At 33.9% G+C, this 18,856-nt stretch overlaps 1 protein-coding gene across 1 annotated transcript; it reads left to right on the top strand.

The window, feature by feature from the left end:
* The first annotated feature begins 4,506 nt into the window (after positions 1–4,506).
* LOC107819331 (uncharacterized) lies at positions 4,507–8,886 on the top strand. The gene is made up of 5 exons (XM_016645432.2): positions 4,507–4,861; positions 4,963–5,044; positions 5,802–5,901; positions 7,013–7,101; positions 8,025–8,886. The coding sequence occupies exons 1-5, from the start codon at positions 4,702–4,704 to the stop codon at positions 8,239–8,241; spliced, it is 648 nt and encodes a 215-aa protein (XP_016500918.1). The 5' UTR covers positions 4,507–4,701; the 3' UTR covers positions 8,242–8,886.
* The last annotated feature ends 9,970 nt before the right edge of the window (positions 8,887–18,856 follow it).

The following is an 18,856-nucleotide window of genomic DNA, read 5'->3' as shown; positions in this document are numbered from 1 at the left end:
TCTAATTTTTATACACGTGATGTAAGATGTGATTTCTTTATCCCAAAATTTTCAATGTAGAAAAAAATATAAGAACAAACAATGCCAAAGTTCCGTGTTAAGACAGAATCGACTTTCATGTTGTAGTTTTAAATTTCACTCTTCTATTGTTCTTTATTACACTCAAAAAAAGTTAGAATTTTATCACAATATTGTAATATCAATTAAATCTTTTTCTGTCTTCTAGCTACTACTAATAGAAGTGCATGATAAATATATTTTAAATTCTTCACATTCCATTCACCAAAAGGTTTTACTATAACTACGCATTATTCACTTTTTTTTATAGAGACAAAAGCTTCGCTCACTAAATAAAAAATCAAGTAAGAAAAGGAGATGAGAAAGGAAAAAGAAAAAAAAAGGAAATAAAAAACTAATTAATATTCCTTTCTATTTCTTGTGAAATTAGACCTGAGTGAAGCCTATTTTCTATTTTCTTACAAGAAAATTCAGCTCAATCGAAACTCCTCTCAAAATGCTAATTTTGAAACAACTCTAACAATATCTTCAAAAATTAAACAATCCAAATCCAATAAAACTAACCTTCAAAGACAACCAAACCTAAAAGTCATAAACAATGAAATTACAATATATATAACACTAGAGGCTAACATGTTAAGCACAATAGATATTTCAATTTTCAACAATTCAAGGAGAAAAAGGCCTTAAACACAAAGCACAATACTTCCAAGTTCCAACTAACATCAATGAGAATAGGAAAACGAAAATGTAGAAAGCACAAAAAAAAAAAAAGTAGAAGGCAAAAAGTTGGTGGCAGCGATTAAAAAAAGTAATCTTTGAGACGTGTCTTCACAGCTTTCGATTTTTTCTCCGCTAAAATTTTATTACCGGAAGGCTTCTCCGACATTGACTTCTTCTCATACTTTTGCCTACCTTAAGGGCTTTAGCATTTATAGAGAGATCGGAAAAAACAATTCTAAGAAAATAAAAACATAGAAGGAAGAGAGAGGGATTTGTGGAAAGAAATAAATAGAGTAATAATGAAGAAAATGAAAACGGAAGAAAGATGGATTTGAGGAAAAAGAATAAATGTAGTAATATGAGGATGAAGAAAACGGAAGAAAGAGAGATTAAATAAGATTTGATGAATAGAAATAAATGGAGTAATGGATAAAAATATATTTTTTGGAAATATTTTTGACAGAAAATAAGAAAAAAGTTCAAAATTATGAGAAAAAAGATAAATTGTCATGTTGATTAAAGAGGCATGCCACATCATCTTTTCTATTCCCAACTTTATATTTATATATAGATATAGATTTGAGAATGTATTATATTGTCCAAATTCATTTAAAAAAAAGGAAGACTTATGTTATTATAAAAACATAAATATAATATTAATAGACCAAAATAACCCTAAGTATTAAACAGAAGAACTCATAGGGAAATGACATAACTGTAATAGCTTTTTTTTGGACTACAATAACATATTAATTTTTAATATTTAAAATTTTATCTATTTAATTCTTATTAAAAAGATGTAGGAAAGTTTGATAAAATCAATTTTATAAGATCCTCCGTATTTGTAATAAAATATCACTCGATAATATCCAATACTAAGAAAAAATAAAAGTAATATTAAATGGACTACATAAAGCATTGAAATTGAGAGAAAACATCCCCACGATGATATATTTTTATAATATATTTGAACTGCTTTCCTACTCAAATAATATTTTGTTATTATTAATTTCTCGTGTAATATTGAAAAATATACGTAATTATTAAAGAACAACTAAGAATTTTTTGGAGAATATAAATATGTGAGAAAGAGAAAGAAAAAGGTTGGTAAGAGTCATTTTTTTTTTGGAAAGAGTCAATACCACTAATGATTTTACAAATATAAAGATCTAAAAGTGGAATGTCAGATCAATTTTTTACTCTTTGAAAATAAAATTTATGGTTGATAAAATTATAATTATGATTAAATATTGAAAATAAGAGATGAGCTAACATTAAGAATCTGAATCAACAGAAAATAAATTATTTTTTATTTTAAGACCAAAAAATCAAAATTTTAATTAATTATTTAGCAAAAGAATTCGCTGTAATTATTTTTTAACATCATCATATAAGTAAAATTATTTTTCAAGTTAAAAAAGAATATCTTAGGGTGCATAAATTTATTCCATAGAAAGAGCGTTAGAGATAAAAAAAATTAGATCACAAAGTAAAAAGGATTAATATAATATTAAAAAGGCCACACAAGTGATTGAGGAAGCACAATCAAAGTTAAATCCTAAACACAAAAAAAAGCTTTGAAGACTATATTATAAAGAGTTGATTCTGGTATAGCGGGATTATCCTTTATAGATGCCTCCACCGGAAACAAAATAATATTCCTATGTCATGCATTAATTGTAAATGTCATATCAAGAGGCATGATAATATTAGCAATAATAACAAGTCGTGTACCATCGACAATTGAATTATATGAGGTCATACAACTCATTTTAGATTTGATATACCCCTCCAAACAACTGAAATAACCATCACAATATATATCAAAGCAGAGCAATAGTGATAAATTTATAAGGAAAGCCAAATTAATAATATGGGATGAAGGGCTTATGGCTAAGCATCAAAGAATCGAAATATTTGCCTAGAATTTTAGAGATATATTGGATATCATGAACCGTTTGGAGGAAAAGTAATAGTTTAAGAGGTGATTTCTGTCATGTGCTGTCAGTAGTTCCAAAATCAACGAAAGTAGAGACTGTAAAAGCTAGCTTGCCAAATTTATACTTATGACCTCAAAAGAAAAAGATTCAACTGACAAGAAATGTAAAAGTAAGAACAGATCCAACATTCAGTGATTTCTTGCTTTCAATCGAAAATGAAGAAGAGCACCCAATAAAAAGTGATTTGGTTCTTCCAGAAAATTTGGTTATCAACTTCAAGGGTAATAGTAGTACATTTAATAAGAAAAATATTTTCACTATTAGATTAAACACAATTTGTGCAATTAAATAATGGAAATTAAAGAACTATCTTAGCTAGCAGAAATGAATATGTTGATCAACTAAATAAAAGGTTGATTGCTAAGTTTTATGGTAAAAACAAAATATTTTTTTAGTTTTGACTCAACAGAAGATGATCGATACCAACAATTAATACTACCAAGAAGAATACTTAAATACTTTAATATCAAATGATCTTCTACCATCCAGGTTTGTTGTCAAGTTTATTATTTTTTACGTATGTTAGTGTCACCGTATATATAATAGACTAAGTTAAAATTGATCTTCCATTGCATACAAGTTGATTTTGAAGAAAAATATGCCCATCATGCTACTGAAAAACTTAGATCCGCCGCTTATGTAATAGTACACAGTTAGTATATAGAAGTTTTGACAATAAAGTCATACATGCAGAAATTATGATACTGGTCAACGTGCTATGTGTTTATCCCCAAATTTACTTTCACCTTCCAAAACTAAAGAATATTCTTTTAAATTTATGTAAAAATAATTTTTAAATATGTTTATGTTTTGTAATTATAATAAATAAAACACACGGACAAATATCATAAATATTGGACTATATTTATAATAATATATTTTCTTGTACGAATAACTATATGTTGCACTTTCAAGAGGGATATTAATATCGACAATAAGAGTTTTGGTTATAGCAGAACAACCAAAGCATTAGAAGAAAACATGAACAAAAAAATATCACCTACAAAGAAGTGTTCGTTAAGATATCATCATATTAGATACATTTAAGCTATATCTAATTAATATGACTAAATTGATCATTTTTATAAGTTCTTGTGATGTCCTTTAATTTTGAATTCACGTATTATGCTAATGTAATAATATTTTTCGACATTTAGATGATTGTTGTATTATTATATATAAATTTTCTCTCATTAATTAAATATTTTTCTTCCTTCATATAAATAAACATTTAAATCTTCGTGTGTTATTATTAACGTGTAACGCACGTTTATAGATACTAATTTTCTTAAAAGCCAAATACAAGTGATTATATTTATTATAAAGTGTAGTGGTAACATGAGCAAGATGATAAATCTAGAGAGAAACTTTTTGAGTAGCTCCGGTGTACCAATACCGATAACGCATCTATTGCTGGTTCACAAATACTTTGCATGTAATACGAAAATACAAAAAATTTCATATAAAAAGTTTCGTAAATGATTAATTAATTCAAACGACAAGGAATTTGAACCATTGAAAGTTGGAAAAAAATAAGAGTTCAAAATCCCTACATCTAATGGTAGCCACCAAATCATTTGGAAATTTGAAGGGCACTCATATATATACTATGTTGATATAAAAAAAATAAAAATAAAAAGAACGAGAAGAAGCAAATTTGTTTAACACGCTCGTCTTGGTGCGTGATTGAAACAGTTAATTCCGGGAACCAAAATAACTGTCGTCCTATTCCTTACAAAAGCTGAAATCAGCAAACATAACTGCTGTCCTCTCTCCACTCTCACATTCTTTTTCTTTTGAGAATTTCCTCCAATTAAACGAGATTCTAACCCTAATTCTTCACCAAAGAACCAAACCCCTTTGAAACAAAAGGGGAAAATTTTGACCAAAAATGGTAGTAATGAATCAATGTACAAGTCAGAAATAAGAATAAGTTTAATTGAGGGTTTGCATACTAGTCATGCAAACCTTAGAGACAATGGAGGAAGATGATGTTAGCCCTAAAGTTTCATTAAGAAGGAATGGATCGTTTATTTGTGTAGCAGCACCTTTCTTGTATGATAAATTACCTGAGGAACCCCTTAAGCTTACCATCCTCAAATTGGACGGCTCGTCTTTTGGTAACATTTCGTATAATTCTGCAATTTTGATGCATATTTTGGGTTGGGCATATATGTGAATTTTGGATGGTTTGTAATGTATTGAATTTTGGGATTTGTAGATATTGAAGTGGCTAGAAATGGGAGCGTGGAAGATCTCAAGCGGGCGGTGGAAGAGGCCTTCAGCCATTGCAAGATTTCATGGTATGCACAATGCTAATTAAATGCTGCACAATGCAAATGTTAAGGCAGTTTTGTGATGAGGTTGTGGGGGGGGGGGGGTAATAGGATTCAATGAGTTGTTTAAAGTTCATTGAATATATTAGGAATTTAAAGAACAAATGAGCATTGGGGCGTTATTGCAATTCCACATAAGTTTGGTTTTGTGTGCCTGATGCAATGCTTTAGAACGGGTTCCTAATTCTTTGCATCAATGGGGAAAATGAGTTGTCGATCATGAATTTTCTACATTAGGATCCATAATTGTGATGCATTGTTGTGGATCTTAATTCATATGTGTTTTGTTCACCTGGCTATGAATATGGGGCAGCATAGGAAGATAAAATGTGGAACGTATAAAAATTATTACTTCTAGTTAAACTAAAAAAGAAAAAAGAAACTTTCAAGTGATTTTGTTATTTTTCTTCTTCTCAATCATTCAAGATATTAAGGCCAATGGAAATTAAACACTGGTTCCATGTCCTATGCCCCCTTCTTAAAAGCAACAGCTACTGGTGAAAACGTTTGGCTGGTCTGTTGTTCCTAGATTACATTCATTAACCATTGATTTACGTTTCCATCTTAGTTTCCCACTTTTTAACTGGAGTTCAAAATTTGAGCTGACGAACAACTTCTGTGTTAGCTTGTTCAAAAGTTCAAGTTGATTTCTTTCTGAACATGTAAAAAGTTACCAAATTGCTAAATTCGTAAGACTCCTAATTTGAGTCTGACTGTGTTGCAGGTTACATGTATGGGGACATTTTTGCCTGAGTTATTGCGGACAGAAGCTCCTTACTGATGATGATTTAATAGGAACCTATGGGATCAAGGATGGCGATGAGGTTTATTCTCTGTCATAGGAAGTTTAGCGATAGATTATTTTCATATAATTTTATATGTTTTTATGGTGTATGCTTGTTGTCAATACATTGGAATCTGCTATCTAAGAACGGCGTTAAATTATTCAATCTATCTAACGCTCAGGCATTGTAGAATCCTTAGATTTTATAATTTTAGGACCTTCACCTTCTGCAGCTGATGTTTTCACTAGCCACCAACATAAGTTTATTCACGGTCCATCTGGTTGGCTAATTCTCTTTTTCATCATGAAGTATTACTTTCCGGTGATGGCCAAGACCAAATAACAGAAAGAAAAGATCTTTTACTCTCCTGTTCTCTCAAGCTAATAACTCTCTGATGGATGAACCATTGAGATCAGCATATCTGGTGTAAACTAGCAAAGACAACTGCCAAACAGAGATTCTTTTAACACCTTAGATTTTCTTTCTATGAGAATTTACTTTGTCAGACTGATCTTTTAGATATAGGTCACATCCTGTAAAGTTATTTTTGAGTCCCAAATCGGCTGCGGGAATAGAAATTGGACTCTGTATATGGTCTTAGGCAATCATCACCTCATGAGCTAGCTTTTGAGGTTGAGTTGGGCCCAAGGTTCATTTCTTTATTGGTTCGTCACATCAGTGACGTGAACTTATGCAGCTGTGATGACTGATTCAGAAGAATGTCAAAACTAAGTCTGTATGAAGATCTTGGTTTATATGGATTTTCCTCCCCTCCCCCCAACCTCAAAAAAGGAGAAAAAGAAAAGAGGAGAGGCGACAGTAAGGATAATTTATGACATTGGAATTGATTGCTCAGGGTATACAAATCAGCACAGTTATCTGTTTCCAGATGCTGTGGTATCTTTTACTAGATTTGCACCTCTAATTAAGTAGAATGTAGAACTGCCAAGAACCAACTGTGACCAAAAGCGGAGCAACTTGTACTCTACAAGCTAACTTATCTTTAGAGGTCTTAGATGGAGTCCCATCTTGCCATCAATAGATATAATTCTCCTTCCCGAGAATGATATTTTTTCTGTGTTAGTGCAAGTGAAACTGTTTGAATATATAATTGATGTTCTAACATATATTTCTTTTTCTCTTTTTGCAGCTTAGTTTTGTGAGACATGTATCCATTGGTTACAATCCTGTAAAGGTGCGACCAGAAGGAGGGGACCATCATTTCGATGAACCCAGCACGTAAGTTCTCTAATTTCGACTTCATCCTTATCCTTTTCTGTAGATGTAGTTGTTCTTCATGTCATCTATATTCTGCAATGCACACTCGTTTTTTATGCAATAATTTTGGTACCACAACTTACATCACTCTCGTGGTATTTGAGTAAATGGGAGGGAGCATGATTGTCTACCTTGTGTGATAACAGAGTAGAAATAGAGGATTCCCAATCTCTTCACGCATTTTTAGCCATTTTGATGTTTAAAATTGAAGGAATTAAAGAGGTCTTGACATGGAAAAAGAAGAACATTTGACTCATATATGACTTCTTTCAAATTTTTAGGGTGTAAAAGGGAAAACACAGAGACATGCTCTTGTCCTGAATTTTTTAGTTCAACAAAAAAATCAGTACTGTCTTCTGCTCGTTGCTAGTATAGTTCATTGTTTGCAGTAATGGGTTAAAGGACAAAGAACTTCATGTGAGAATAATTACTTCTATAAATGAAAAATTGGATGGGCTGTTAGGCTTTTTAGGTCTTTAGGGTTGAAGAATTTCTTATATTTTCCCGTTTTGGTTTGTCTATTACTCTCTGGCGATTGTGTGGGATTGGTGGGAGGAGGTCGTACTTTTCCAAAAGGTTGGCTTTTTTAACCTACGGGTGAAGTCAAACGATTTGTGGAATCATGTTTAACACTATAGCTAAGTATGTGTTGAAACATTAAGTGTGAAATGTTTGGACCTTTCTTGTCAAGAATTTCCGTTTGTAGCTTCATCTTTTCCCTATGTAAGCTTGGTTATTCACTTTAGCTTCACATCATAAGAGTTGCACCCTGTATTTTGTTGAGACTGCACATCCGAAGTGTCTACTATGTTCATGAATACTCTAGCACTCCTACACCAGTAGAGCACTTGGACTAACATTATCTTGGAACACACAATCTGCAGATCCAATGGCTTTGATGACAAAGAGCGGAAAGGTGAAAAGGAGGATGATCAATCCCAGGATGATTCAGATAATGATGAAGACAGCACTTCTGAAGATGAGAATGATGGGGGTATTCTTAGCAGTTGTCAGTACAGGTTGTTTCATTTATTTAGAGGGTGGTTATCGTATCAGAAACTGGCGAACTCAGAAAGGAGAGTGGAGCAGAAGATGGAGTAATGCATCAAGATTACCCCATGGTTACTTAGGGAGTTTTGAAAAATTGTTGTGCAGTTGCACAATAATAAGTACTGACTTTCCAAAGAGAGTTGGAAAGCAAAACAATAACCAGCACTTTTGCAGCTCTAGGATATGAATCAAGTTGAACATCAATGGTAATCAACTCTGATTGGAGCTCTAGCCTTGTAACTTCCCAATCATTTCGACATGCCAAGCTGCTTCTGCAGAGAAAGTGATGTCAACAAATTGACTTTATGCTTTCCCCGACGATACAGTCATTTGAGGCTCTGCAATAAAACACATTACTTGATACCAGCTTGAGCTTATCATTAGAGAAGATATACTGCTGCTGCTTGTAGTGTATCTTCCCATCTATAGATGATAATAGGTTGTATCGAGATGAGCTCAACCGGCATTTAGAGCGAGTCTCGACAAGCTAGATCAGCAAGATAATTAGTAAAATATCTAGTTTTGTTTTAAAAACCTCATGGGGTGCAGGTCTGAAAATATCTGGTTATTGTGTAACAGAAATTCCTGACTTTCCTGGGCATGACCCCTTGTTCATCTTGATGTATCCCATTTCAGATTCAATGTAAGTTATACCTTTTGGCAGAAAACAGATATACAAAAGTATATTTTGAGGCATTGGAAGGAATATGATCCATCTCCTAGTTTTGACTGAATACTAGGTTGACAAACTATCTTATGTTCTCACTTTAGACTCTTTACTTTATAATGTCTAGGATGGATCTGTAAAAAGAAAGGTTTTTATCTCTGTGTAAAAAAGACAGCCCGGTACACTAAGCTTCCGCTATGCGCAGGGTTCGGGGAATGACCGGATCACAAGGGTCTATTGTATGCAGTCTTACTCTGCATTTTTGTAAGAGATTATTTTCACGGCTCGAACCCGTCACCTCCAAGGCTCCCCTTTGTTTTTATCTCTGCGTATGGAACCAAAAAATGGAAAATCAGGTAAAAGGTTTAATCAATTAGAGATCTTAATCATTTTTAGTCATTCCATTATGCTCATCTTTTTAAAAATGATTGTCAAAGTCAAAGAAAGGAGGCCACTTAATGAATCTGCAACCAATTTGGTACTAGATATATTAACGTTTTCAACCTCTAAATTGAAATAGGGAAGACAATGTGTGTCAAATGCAATCAAACTTGAAAAGGCACACTTAGAACTTCTCTTGGCTCTCAAAGCAATTATGGAAGCATAAAATCTCATTATTGCATACCTTGTTAGGTGAGATTGTCATTTCATACATATTTTATGCCTTAGATTATTTCACATGTACGTCCCAAGAATCTATATATCTATATAGAGGAAAAAAGAATACTGACTTGGCACCTTTCTGTGGCCAAGAAAATCAATTATCTTTTTTCTCCTTTTTTGAATTTTCCCCCTTTATTTCTCCATTTATCTTACTTTTATTGTCCAAAAGGTCTTTAATGCAATTAATCAACTTTTCACCAACCACTATAATTGTTCTTTATCATATACCAGAATTAATTTTGAAACTCACACACACACACACACACACACACACACACACACACACACACACACACACACACACACACACACACACACACACACACACACACACATATATATATATATATATATATATATATATATATATATATATATATATATATATATATATATATATACTCATCTTTAGCTTAGTTTTGTATCTGTTAGTGGATTTTATGGCTTTCTATTTTCAGCTCCACTGTTATTATTACATATACGTGTTTTGCTTAATGCCTAAATAATCTCATTTATAAGAATCCTTATTCGGTGAAGTTACCCCTATCCCGAAGGAGTAGAGAGACTGTTTCCGAAAGACCCTCGGCTCAAGAAGATAAAAAGACAAAAGGAGACAATATCAGTAACACCACAGAAATAGTATGAAAAATAGAACAACATAAAATCAAGAAGAAAGATACAAAGCAAAAGCGAAATAGTATCCCTACCAAACTAGTCTCACAAAGTCCTGATATAAGTCAAACTCAACTACCTCCTAACCTACAACCCTAATACTCGACTTCTACATGTTCCTATCAAGTGTCATGTCCTTGGAAATCTGAAGCCTCGTCATATCCTGTCTAATCACCTCCCCCAATACTTCTTAGGCCACCCTCTACCTCTTCTCGTGCCCTCCACAACCGGTCATTCGCACCTCCTTACCGGAGCATCTGGTCTTCACTGTTAATTTGCTGTTAATTTGCTATTATTAAATTTACGTGCTTGCTCTTTTCAAAATACCAGCGGTATGGAATTTTTTGTTCGCTCCATTAGATATAATGGTGATTTTCTTATGGGTGCAAAACATCAATATCAATATATTATTTTTGGAACCAAACGAGCCATGCATGGTGAAATCCCAGAGTAAGTTGCAATAGAGTTGGTAAATTTAATTCACGCAATTATATCTTGTCATTAAATAATCTCATTTTTCATTTTGTTGGATTGTAGTTGTTTGTCTCATTTTCTGTTTTGTTTTCAAAGGCCGGACAATATCAATTTTCTTTTCTTGCAACTTTTCTTTTTCCTTTTTTGGTTGTTTTTATTTTCTTTTTCCCCGTTACTTCACATTGGTTAAACTTTATGCCTATATTTTTCCTTTAATAATCTCCTCCCAATTTTATGCAAAATCCCCAAAAATCGTTTTTTCACTTAAAATACCTTTATCATTATCTCTTATAAATTTAAAGTGCTTCACTGGAAAAAAGGGAGAAATAGCAAGACAAAAAATTACATTCACATGTGATTTCATGTTGCAAAAATATATCAAATTGGTTGCAGCTACTTATCAAAATTTTACATCAGTTTATGGAGAAAAACCATACATCAGTTGCAAATTGATTATAATCACAATAATTATAATATACTATTTAGAGTCCTTCTCCCGTCATCACCAAACGGTGTAGTATAGGAAATTTGTGGACAATGTAAAAGGCAATTTGTGATAAGGATTGGTGATTTTCTTTTGATTTTGGCAGAGTAACTTTTTGCAACTGAAAGTAAGTTATTAGATGAAACTAGTCTTCCTTTAATAAACTTATTTTTGGACGAAAATTTTCCTTAAAAAATGTGTAGGATTCTTCTTCTCCGAGTAGAATTCTACTCCCAAGTCACTTTTTACTCAAGTTTTGTCCAGGTTTTTACTAGGTATAGTAGGGACCACATAAATAATAAGAGGCTACCAGTTATAGTATTAATTCGAAATTAGCATGAGTTAATTCTTACTATAACAAATTGTAATTTATTTTACTAAGCAATTGAACTCCTCAATATGAATTTCGAAAATTCAATAACACTTATTTTAACTCCCCATGTTAAGATCTCAAATACCAGTTAATTAAATTAAATCACTGAAAATTTAATTTAATCAACTAATTAAATCCTTTACAATTCCGCTTAAAACATTTCATGTGATGGATACAAAATCCACTGGTCGGGTTTCATATGAAAACTTATAAGCTTACATAAAGGGGTATCATCAAACTCAAAACGAGTCATGGATTCTATCAACTAATTATTATCCACAAATGTTATTCGTTATTGTCCAATCTATTAGGCATACACTAACTCTAAATAGAGTCGTACCTTTTGATAAATCAAAACAATAAACAAATTACATTGATCATAATAATTATATCAAGATTAAGAGTATAAGCTCATTTAATGAATTAGAGAAAATGTTTTATACATTTAGTACAAAAACATCTTTTCTCTACTTGGTCCGTTCAATATACACTGAGTATACTAGCACAAGAAGTTGGAGTAAAACTACTCTCATAATCAAGACAAATTGTACTATAATCTTGTGCTACAATCATCAAGATATTTTGTCCAACACTATCTTTGATTGTGAGTATAGTTTATTAATTATGAGAACCAACAATTTAATCTTCTGTGCATGAGCTAAGACTCCATACACTAAATTGCCTACTACATAATTAAATGGACACACATATAACAAATGATCTATTTAAAATAGTACTTCATTGAATTGAATAAATTAAATAAACAATTATTCCATAAAAAATAAAATATAATACTATATCTAAACCGCATGATTAATAGTATATCCCAACAACTATTTTTACAATTTCAGAGATTGTCGTTGGTAGCCATATCGCCTTTTAAAGTTCTCTTACTAACAGTCGCTTTAAAAGTCCGTTTATGTCATTGTTTAGTCTCTTTTCTTCCCAGGTAGAACTCCTTTGTCAAATTTTTCATCTTTCATGAATTTACCTTATTTTTTTATGCAGTTTCAAAAGTCTAAAAATATAATTTGAAAAACTAATGAGTGTTTGATCATGAAAAGATATTAAAAAAGATGTTCCAATTAAGAAAAGTCAACAATCATCTTTTCGCGTCCTGTTATCAATAGTCACTTTAGTTCAACAACAACCTATATAATAGATGATATAATTTGGTAAAAGGTACCACAATTAACCTTTTATATTTTATACTAATTATGTAGTTTTACATATTCTTATATCTTTAAAATGCAACTATTTTTTATCATACACGATTCTTATTGAGAATAAAAAGATTATACATCATGTTGTAGACATCGAAATTTTGACGGATCAAGCCAAATCCTAAATTAATAATACTACAGGACTCTTGAAATCCTAGGAGTCTACATAGGATTTCTTGGAGGTTACTCTACCCTAAACCCTAACTCACACATATATTAAGGGATATATATTCCCTTGAAGAGGTGTCTCAAAATCCCATAAACTCTTGGGATATTCACAAAGAGATCAAAATATAGCCGGATACTTCTTAACAATCAAATAGTTCAAGAAGCTGGAGATCAAATACACCCCCAGGAGGTCTGCATCATCTTACAGTCGAGAAATACGCGGCTTCAACCCTTGAATCACGGAGATAATCAGGAGAGAAGAATCAAGGGAGAAGCAGAATTGTACTCATAATTGATTAGTAAAATATTTTTCTCCTATTTTGTGATTGCAGTTTATTTTTCATATATTGAAAATTAGTTGCAAACAAATTGGCACGCCCAGTGGGACCAGTTCTGCCCTTTATCTCTTCCTCCTACAAATCGAAAACTATAAATTTCAAGATTATCTGTTGTGATGGTCGAATACTTCAAGTCTCGTAGTCTGTATATTTACGTTTAGTCTTAGATTCTCCGCCTTGGACAATATACATTTCAGGATTTTTCTTTTAAATTTTCTTGTAGGCATTCGACTATACCTTGTATAAACGTCGTTTTATAGTTACTTTGCCGAACTGAAGTATTGCCATGTACCTATATAGTTATGCTATATAGTTAATCATTTCCCCCTCCCCCCCCCCCCACATTTTTTCGCTTTTAAGCTTTGTACAATTCTTAATATATTTTCTATGATAGGAATTGTCCCAGAATGCATCTGGTGGACAATTTGGAAAAAGAGACATCAGAGATGTTTTGAAGATAATAAAGTTCCATTCAGAAAATTTTTATGATTATAGATTAAACCTAGTTAACAATAATATTTCTAGATGTAGCTTCTGAAAGTGTGATAAATGTGAGATAGATCTGGTCGAATAGTGATAATAGCATGCAATAACTATTCCAAAAAGCATGAATAATAATATAGCATTTAATAGCAATGAATAACAATAAATGACACTAAAGTAAATAGGGGGAATGATTCACCCAATAAAGGATGAACTAGATGGTTGTCACACCTCCTTTTTGCGCGCCCGTCCCCGAAGGGTTAAATGCGCGAGAGAGTTTTTCCAATTTAAGTGACAATATTTGAAATGAGATTATTTATTTAATTCAGAGTCGCCACTTGGGAAAGGTTTGGCTTTTGGTGTCCCAAGTCACCGGTTTATCTTGAATCCCAAATCGAGGAAATTTTCGACTTTTCCAAATGAAGTCTGCGAACCAGAAATTCTAAGTAAGGAATTCTATTGACCCGAGGGAAGGTGTTAGGCACCCTCGAATCCCGTGGTTCTAGCACGGTCGCTTAAATTGTTATAATGGCTAAATATCTGATTTAAATACATGTTGTGACTTATGTGCTTTTATTAAGTTTAAACCGCTTTTATTATTATCATTTATTTTTATAGAATTGCAACGTCGTGAAAATGCATCTCGAACCACGTCACAGTCAATGCACCCGTGGTCGTCGACACATTTTGACTCCGTTGAGATTTGGATTTGGGTCACATCAATGTGCACCCGTGTTTAAGAAGGTTAAATTATTAAGCCGCGCCTAAAGAGTCTAACGCGTTATTATTTTTGTAGAAGGCCATGAAATTCACTAAACGGCCTATCCCAAATTCTAAAAAATTTATTGTGGTTATTTATTGAGGGCCCCACAATTTTGCATTTTTTATTTGACGAGGCTCGTCTCTATTTTAGAAAGGATATCCTAAAGTGGCTACATTTCTAATGCGTTTGTCTCTAAAACTAGAAGGAAAAGGTACATGCTAATTTAATTATATGCTTTGGCCTAATTCGGATTCTTATCAACTTCTGATTAATTATTTACAAAGTGGAGAAAACATTATAATTCATGGAAAAATGCTTTAATTTGACAAAGAGACTACATGCGAGCTGATGATATGCTATACTTGCATCCAAACGTTTCTTTAATTGAATTTCACTAGACTTATTTAGGCTAGATTAAGGGAATTAACTACTAGGCGTTATTACTAATAGGGATTCGGACGCGCTTCCATATACTGCCTAGCGGGTCCTGATAAAGGAAACTAAAAATAGAACAGAACATAAAAAAAATGGAAGTACTCTATCGTATGCATATCATTATAGCTAACAGGAATCTGGTCAGTCGCTATGTCAATTATCTGTACATTCTGTGTACTGTACAATTACATACCTCGTAACAACAAACGACTATAAACTAAGACGCAAGAGACTAGAACTTAGTTAAACATCAACTGATCTTTCCCTGCTATTGAAATTACAAACTAATCAATCATATAGAAAGAAATCAATTATGCCATGAGTATTACAACAGACATTTAAACTTCTCCAACCTTTCATTTCATGCTTTCAGATTGTTACAGTTACACCAATATGAGACTTGAAACGTGTACATGGATACTGAAATGCAAAGAAGAAGTGGAAGCAGAAGAGTCAGCAGCAGCAGCACAAGAATGGTAGTAACAACAAAATCAACACAGCAACAATGACAATCCCAGACCAAACAGACCAAAGCAGTGAACCAATGGTACAGTACTCAATGTTGATCTTTTCCAAAACTCAAAGGAAGATCCTAAAATCTGATAGAAACAGACCAAACTGGATGCTGGATTTAAAACACGAAAGGATGAGGAAAAGTAGTGTTTCCAGTCGAACAAAGAATTTCTTTTCTAAATTCCCCCTCCTGATTTCCAAAATAAACTATCTTTCTCACTTAGAAACTGATTCTGTTTGGTTTCAGCTTCCCTTTATGTGTGTCTCTCTCAATGTGTATCTGTATCTCCCTTCTATTTCTCTCTTCCTTTCAAAAATCTCTCCCTTCCCTGTTGTTATCCTCTCCTCTTATCAGATCTATCCTCTGTCTGTGTGTGTTAATGTGTATGTATTTTTGCTCTCTCTTCTCGGATCTCTCTGATGTCCTCCTCCTTTAACTGATGGAAGTCCCCTCTTTTATAAACCTGAAACCTTTAACAGCCTGTTCAGACAATTAGAACACCCCTCCCATGTGCTCTCCTATTTCAGATTCCACTTAGCTAATTAAGTATAAACAAAACCCCATGATATTCCCTGGCAGACTCACTTTTGAGTAATGTTTATTATTTCTGAAACTAAAGTAGAGTATGGGCAGCAGAATGTAGTCTGACAGCATATGCTGTCAAACTATTTAATTCAAAAAGCCCTTATGCAGGACACAGGCTGTGCACAAATGCACATGTGGTGCACAAGTGCACATGCCCTCCAATTTCAGAATTGTAACTGAACAAAACATTGATTTTACATTTCTGATTCAAATTAACAATTATAAGTACTAAACTCAGTTCCTAATTGATTCAGGCAATGCTTAGCAGAAGCAAATCGATTTGTTATTGTTCAGGCAGCTGAAACTAATTGACGACACATGTCGACTCGACTATATTAATCATAACATGTACAATCGTAACCAAAAATTAGATGTTTAATATTATCGAACACATGACTCGAGTCATACTGACCCAGCAGAATTGTACTCGAGGAATCAGTTAATCAGTTCAAATTTGAAATTCAGCTAATTGCACAGCACATACATACATACATGTTATCAGTGAATAGAAGAAGGCCTTTAATCAAACACATAGGTTCAGGAAAGGTGGACAGGATACATTTGGTAAAAAATTCAAAGACAACAAATTACACAAGACATTCGGCCAATACGAACAGACCTTTAAACCACACACGTACTGAATAACAAAGAGAAAACAAACTTACCTTAAACTTTGAAAGCAGAAACAGGAAAAATCAGCTTGTGTTGTACAGACCCTTTCTCAAGGTTGAACGGATTTTAATCGAAATGTTTCTCAAATGAGAAACACTTCGATTAAGGTCTATTAGACCCTAATCTCTTGGTTCGAACAGGCACGGAACATGCACGAGGAAACATAGGGTTCTAGAGGGCAGATTTGGGTTTTGGGCTTTCTTGGTTAGATTGGGACCAAACCAAGCATGGTTTGGTCACGAGGGGGGTCCGGTGATTGTCTGGTATGAATCTAGGGCAGATCGGTGTAGATCGAGTTTTGCTCGAATCTTCAAATGAAGATTCAAGGACCTAAAGGATGATTCGAACTAAACGGTCCACAGATCCATGTTCAGGGGGTGAGATGGTCCTATGGTGTTAAGGTGAAGGCCACCGGCGTTCATGCCGCCGGCTTTCATGGTGAAGAATGCAGGGGCGGCTAGGGTTTGGAGGGGAAGGGGATGAGGACGAAGGTGACCTAAGGCTGGGGGTTCGGATAGGTGGGGGCAGGGTAAAGGTTATGGGTTTTTATAGTTAGTGAGGGGTTGATTCCTAGCCGTTGGATGGGGTGCGATGAAGGGTCAGGATCTCTTGGCTGATGGGGGACGGTGTCGTTTCATCCTAAAGGGGTTTGGGTCTGTCCGGGTGGAAACGGGTCGGGTTCATCAGTGGATTATGGGGAAGTGATCTTGGCCGTTGATCAATCTGAGATCAACGGCCCAGATCAGACTGGATTAAAACGGCGTCGTTTGGACGTTCTTAAAGTAGGCTGGTCTGGACCGGGGCAAGCACGGGTTTTGGGCTGAGTTGTTTGGGCCAATTTATTTAAAATTGGACTGGCCCAAGTCCGAGAATTCTTTCTTCTCTTTTATTATTTTTTTTCTTTTGAATTAATTTACCAAATAATACCATATAAAACCATAAACAACATTTTACATACAATTGACATTAATTATACTAACATCACTTAATGACAGAAATAAAAATGAAAGATGCACATTTTTTATTTATTTATAAACACGGACGGGATTACAGATAACTAACGAATATGCCACACAAAATCCAAAACCTTTACAGCAGGACCATTTGTCACATTTTTTATTTCTTTTGGAGCGATTGTCGCGCGAAACAAAAATCACGTGCTCACAGCTGCCCCTCTTTGTTCGGAAACACGAAGAGTTTTCGTGCAAAGATAAAGTGAGCGGGTATGAGCGATTTTTGCCTATGGACTACTCCGTGTGAAGCATGTTTTGAAAGATATGACCGAATCTTTGCTTCAAAGATTTCCTACATATCCTGGGCTAAACAGGAATCAGGTCAATGTAGTTCGGGAAGCTTCGGTAGCTGGGACTACCATGGGATCGCAATGCTTGTTGTTACTGCTGTTGCTGTTGTCACCTGCTTTACTGACCGCCTTATTACAACCAAAGAAACATTGGAACCAAACTAAATACTTATATGCATGTCAACTGCTAGTTACAAGATCCCTATCTATGATTCTTTTGCGACTTGATCATGGGTCTTAGCTAATTTTGCTTGGAGACTTCGATCCGAATCTTGATGCTTGCGAGTTGTAGGTGCTTGTTTAATCTCTGGGATACTCAGTGAGACGTGACTGGAAGAGTTCTAGACTTTAATCAAATCTTGGAACGATCCGCCTTCCATTTTCTCTGGTATCTCGGGACATCTTCTTTTTGTCTTTTCTTTTTTGATTCTGAGTTGAGACTCATCTCGTGGGTCATTTCGATCCGTGTGGCTCGAGGTTAGACCTGCGGGAGAAAACAAACAAACGAACGAAATTTTCTGCCCCAGTTTCACTAGGAAAATTTCGTTAATTATTCGCCAGGAAGTTCATAAAATTGAGGAAGGGAGATAAAAATGCTCAGTTCAGGGTTGGAGCCCTAATACCGAATAGCTGGGGAGAAGTTCAGTTTTTAGAGTTGAAACTCTAATACTGACCAACTGGGGAAAAGTTCAGTTTAGGGTTTTAAAACCCTAATGCTGACCAAAGGAAAAATTCGGTTTAGGGTTTAAAACCCTAATGCTGACTAAAGGAAAATTCAGTTTAGGGTTTAAAACCCTAATGCTGACCAAAGGAAAAATTCAGCTTAGGGTTTAAAACCCTAATGCTGAT

This window comes from Nicotiana tabacum, chromosome 1, assembly GCF_000715075.1.
Source record: "Nicotiana tabacum cultivar K326 chromosome 1, ASM71507v2, whole genome shotgun sequence".
Classification (NCBI taxonomy): Eukaryota; Viridiplantae; Streptophyta; class Magnoliopsida; order Solanales; family Solanaceae; genus Nicotiana; species Nicotiana tabacum.
Note: the sequence above shows the minus strand (reverse complement) of the source record. Positions and strands in the feature narration are given on the sequence as shown.

Excerpts from the sequence above, each read along its gene's own strand:
- LOC107819331 (XM_016645432.2), top strand. The coding sequence starts at position 4,702 with ATGCAAACCTTAGAGACAATGGAGGAAGATGATGTTAGCCCTAAAGTT. Across the intron at positions 5,045-5,801 it reads AGCCATTGCAAGATTTCATG|GTTACATGTATGGGGACATT; the intron begins GTATGCACAATG and ends ACTGTGTTGCAG. Across the intron at positions 5,902-7,012 it reads GGATCAAGGATGGCGATGAG|CTTAGTTTTGTGAGACATGT; the intron begins GTTTATTCTCTG and ends CTCTTTTTGCAG.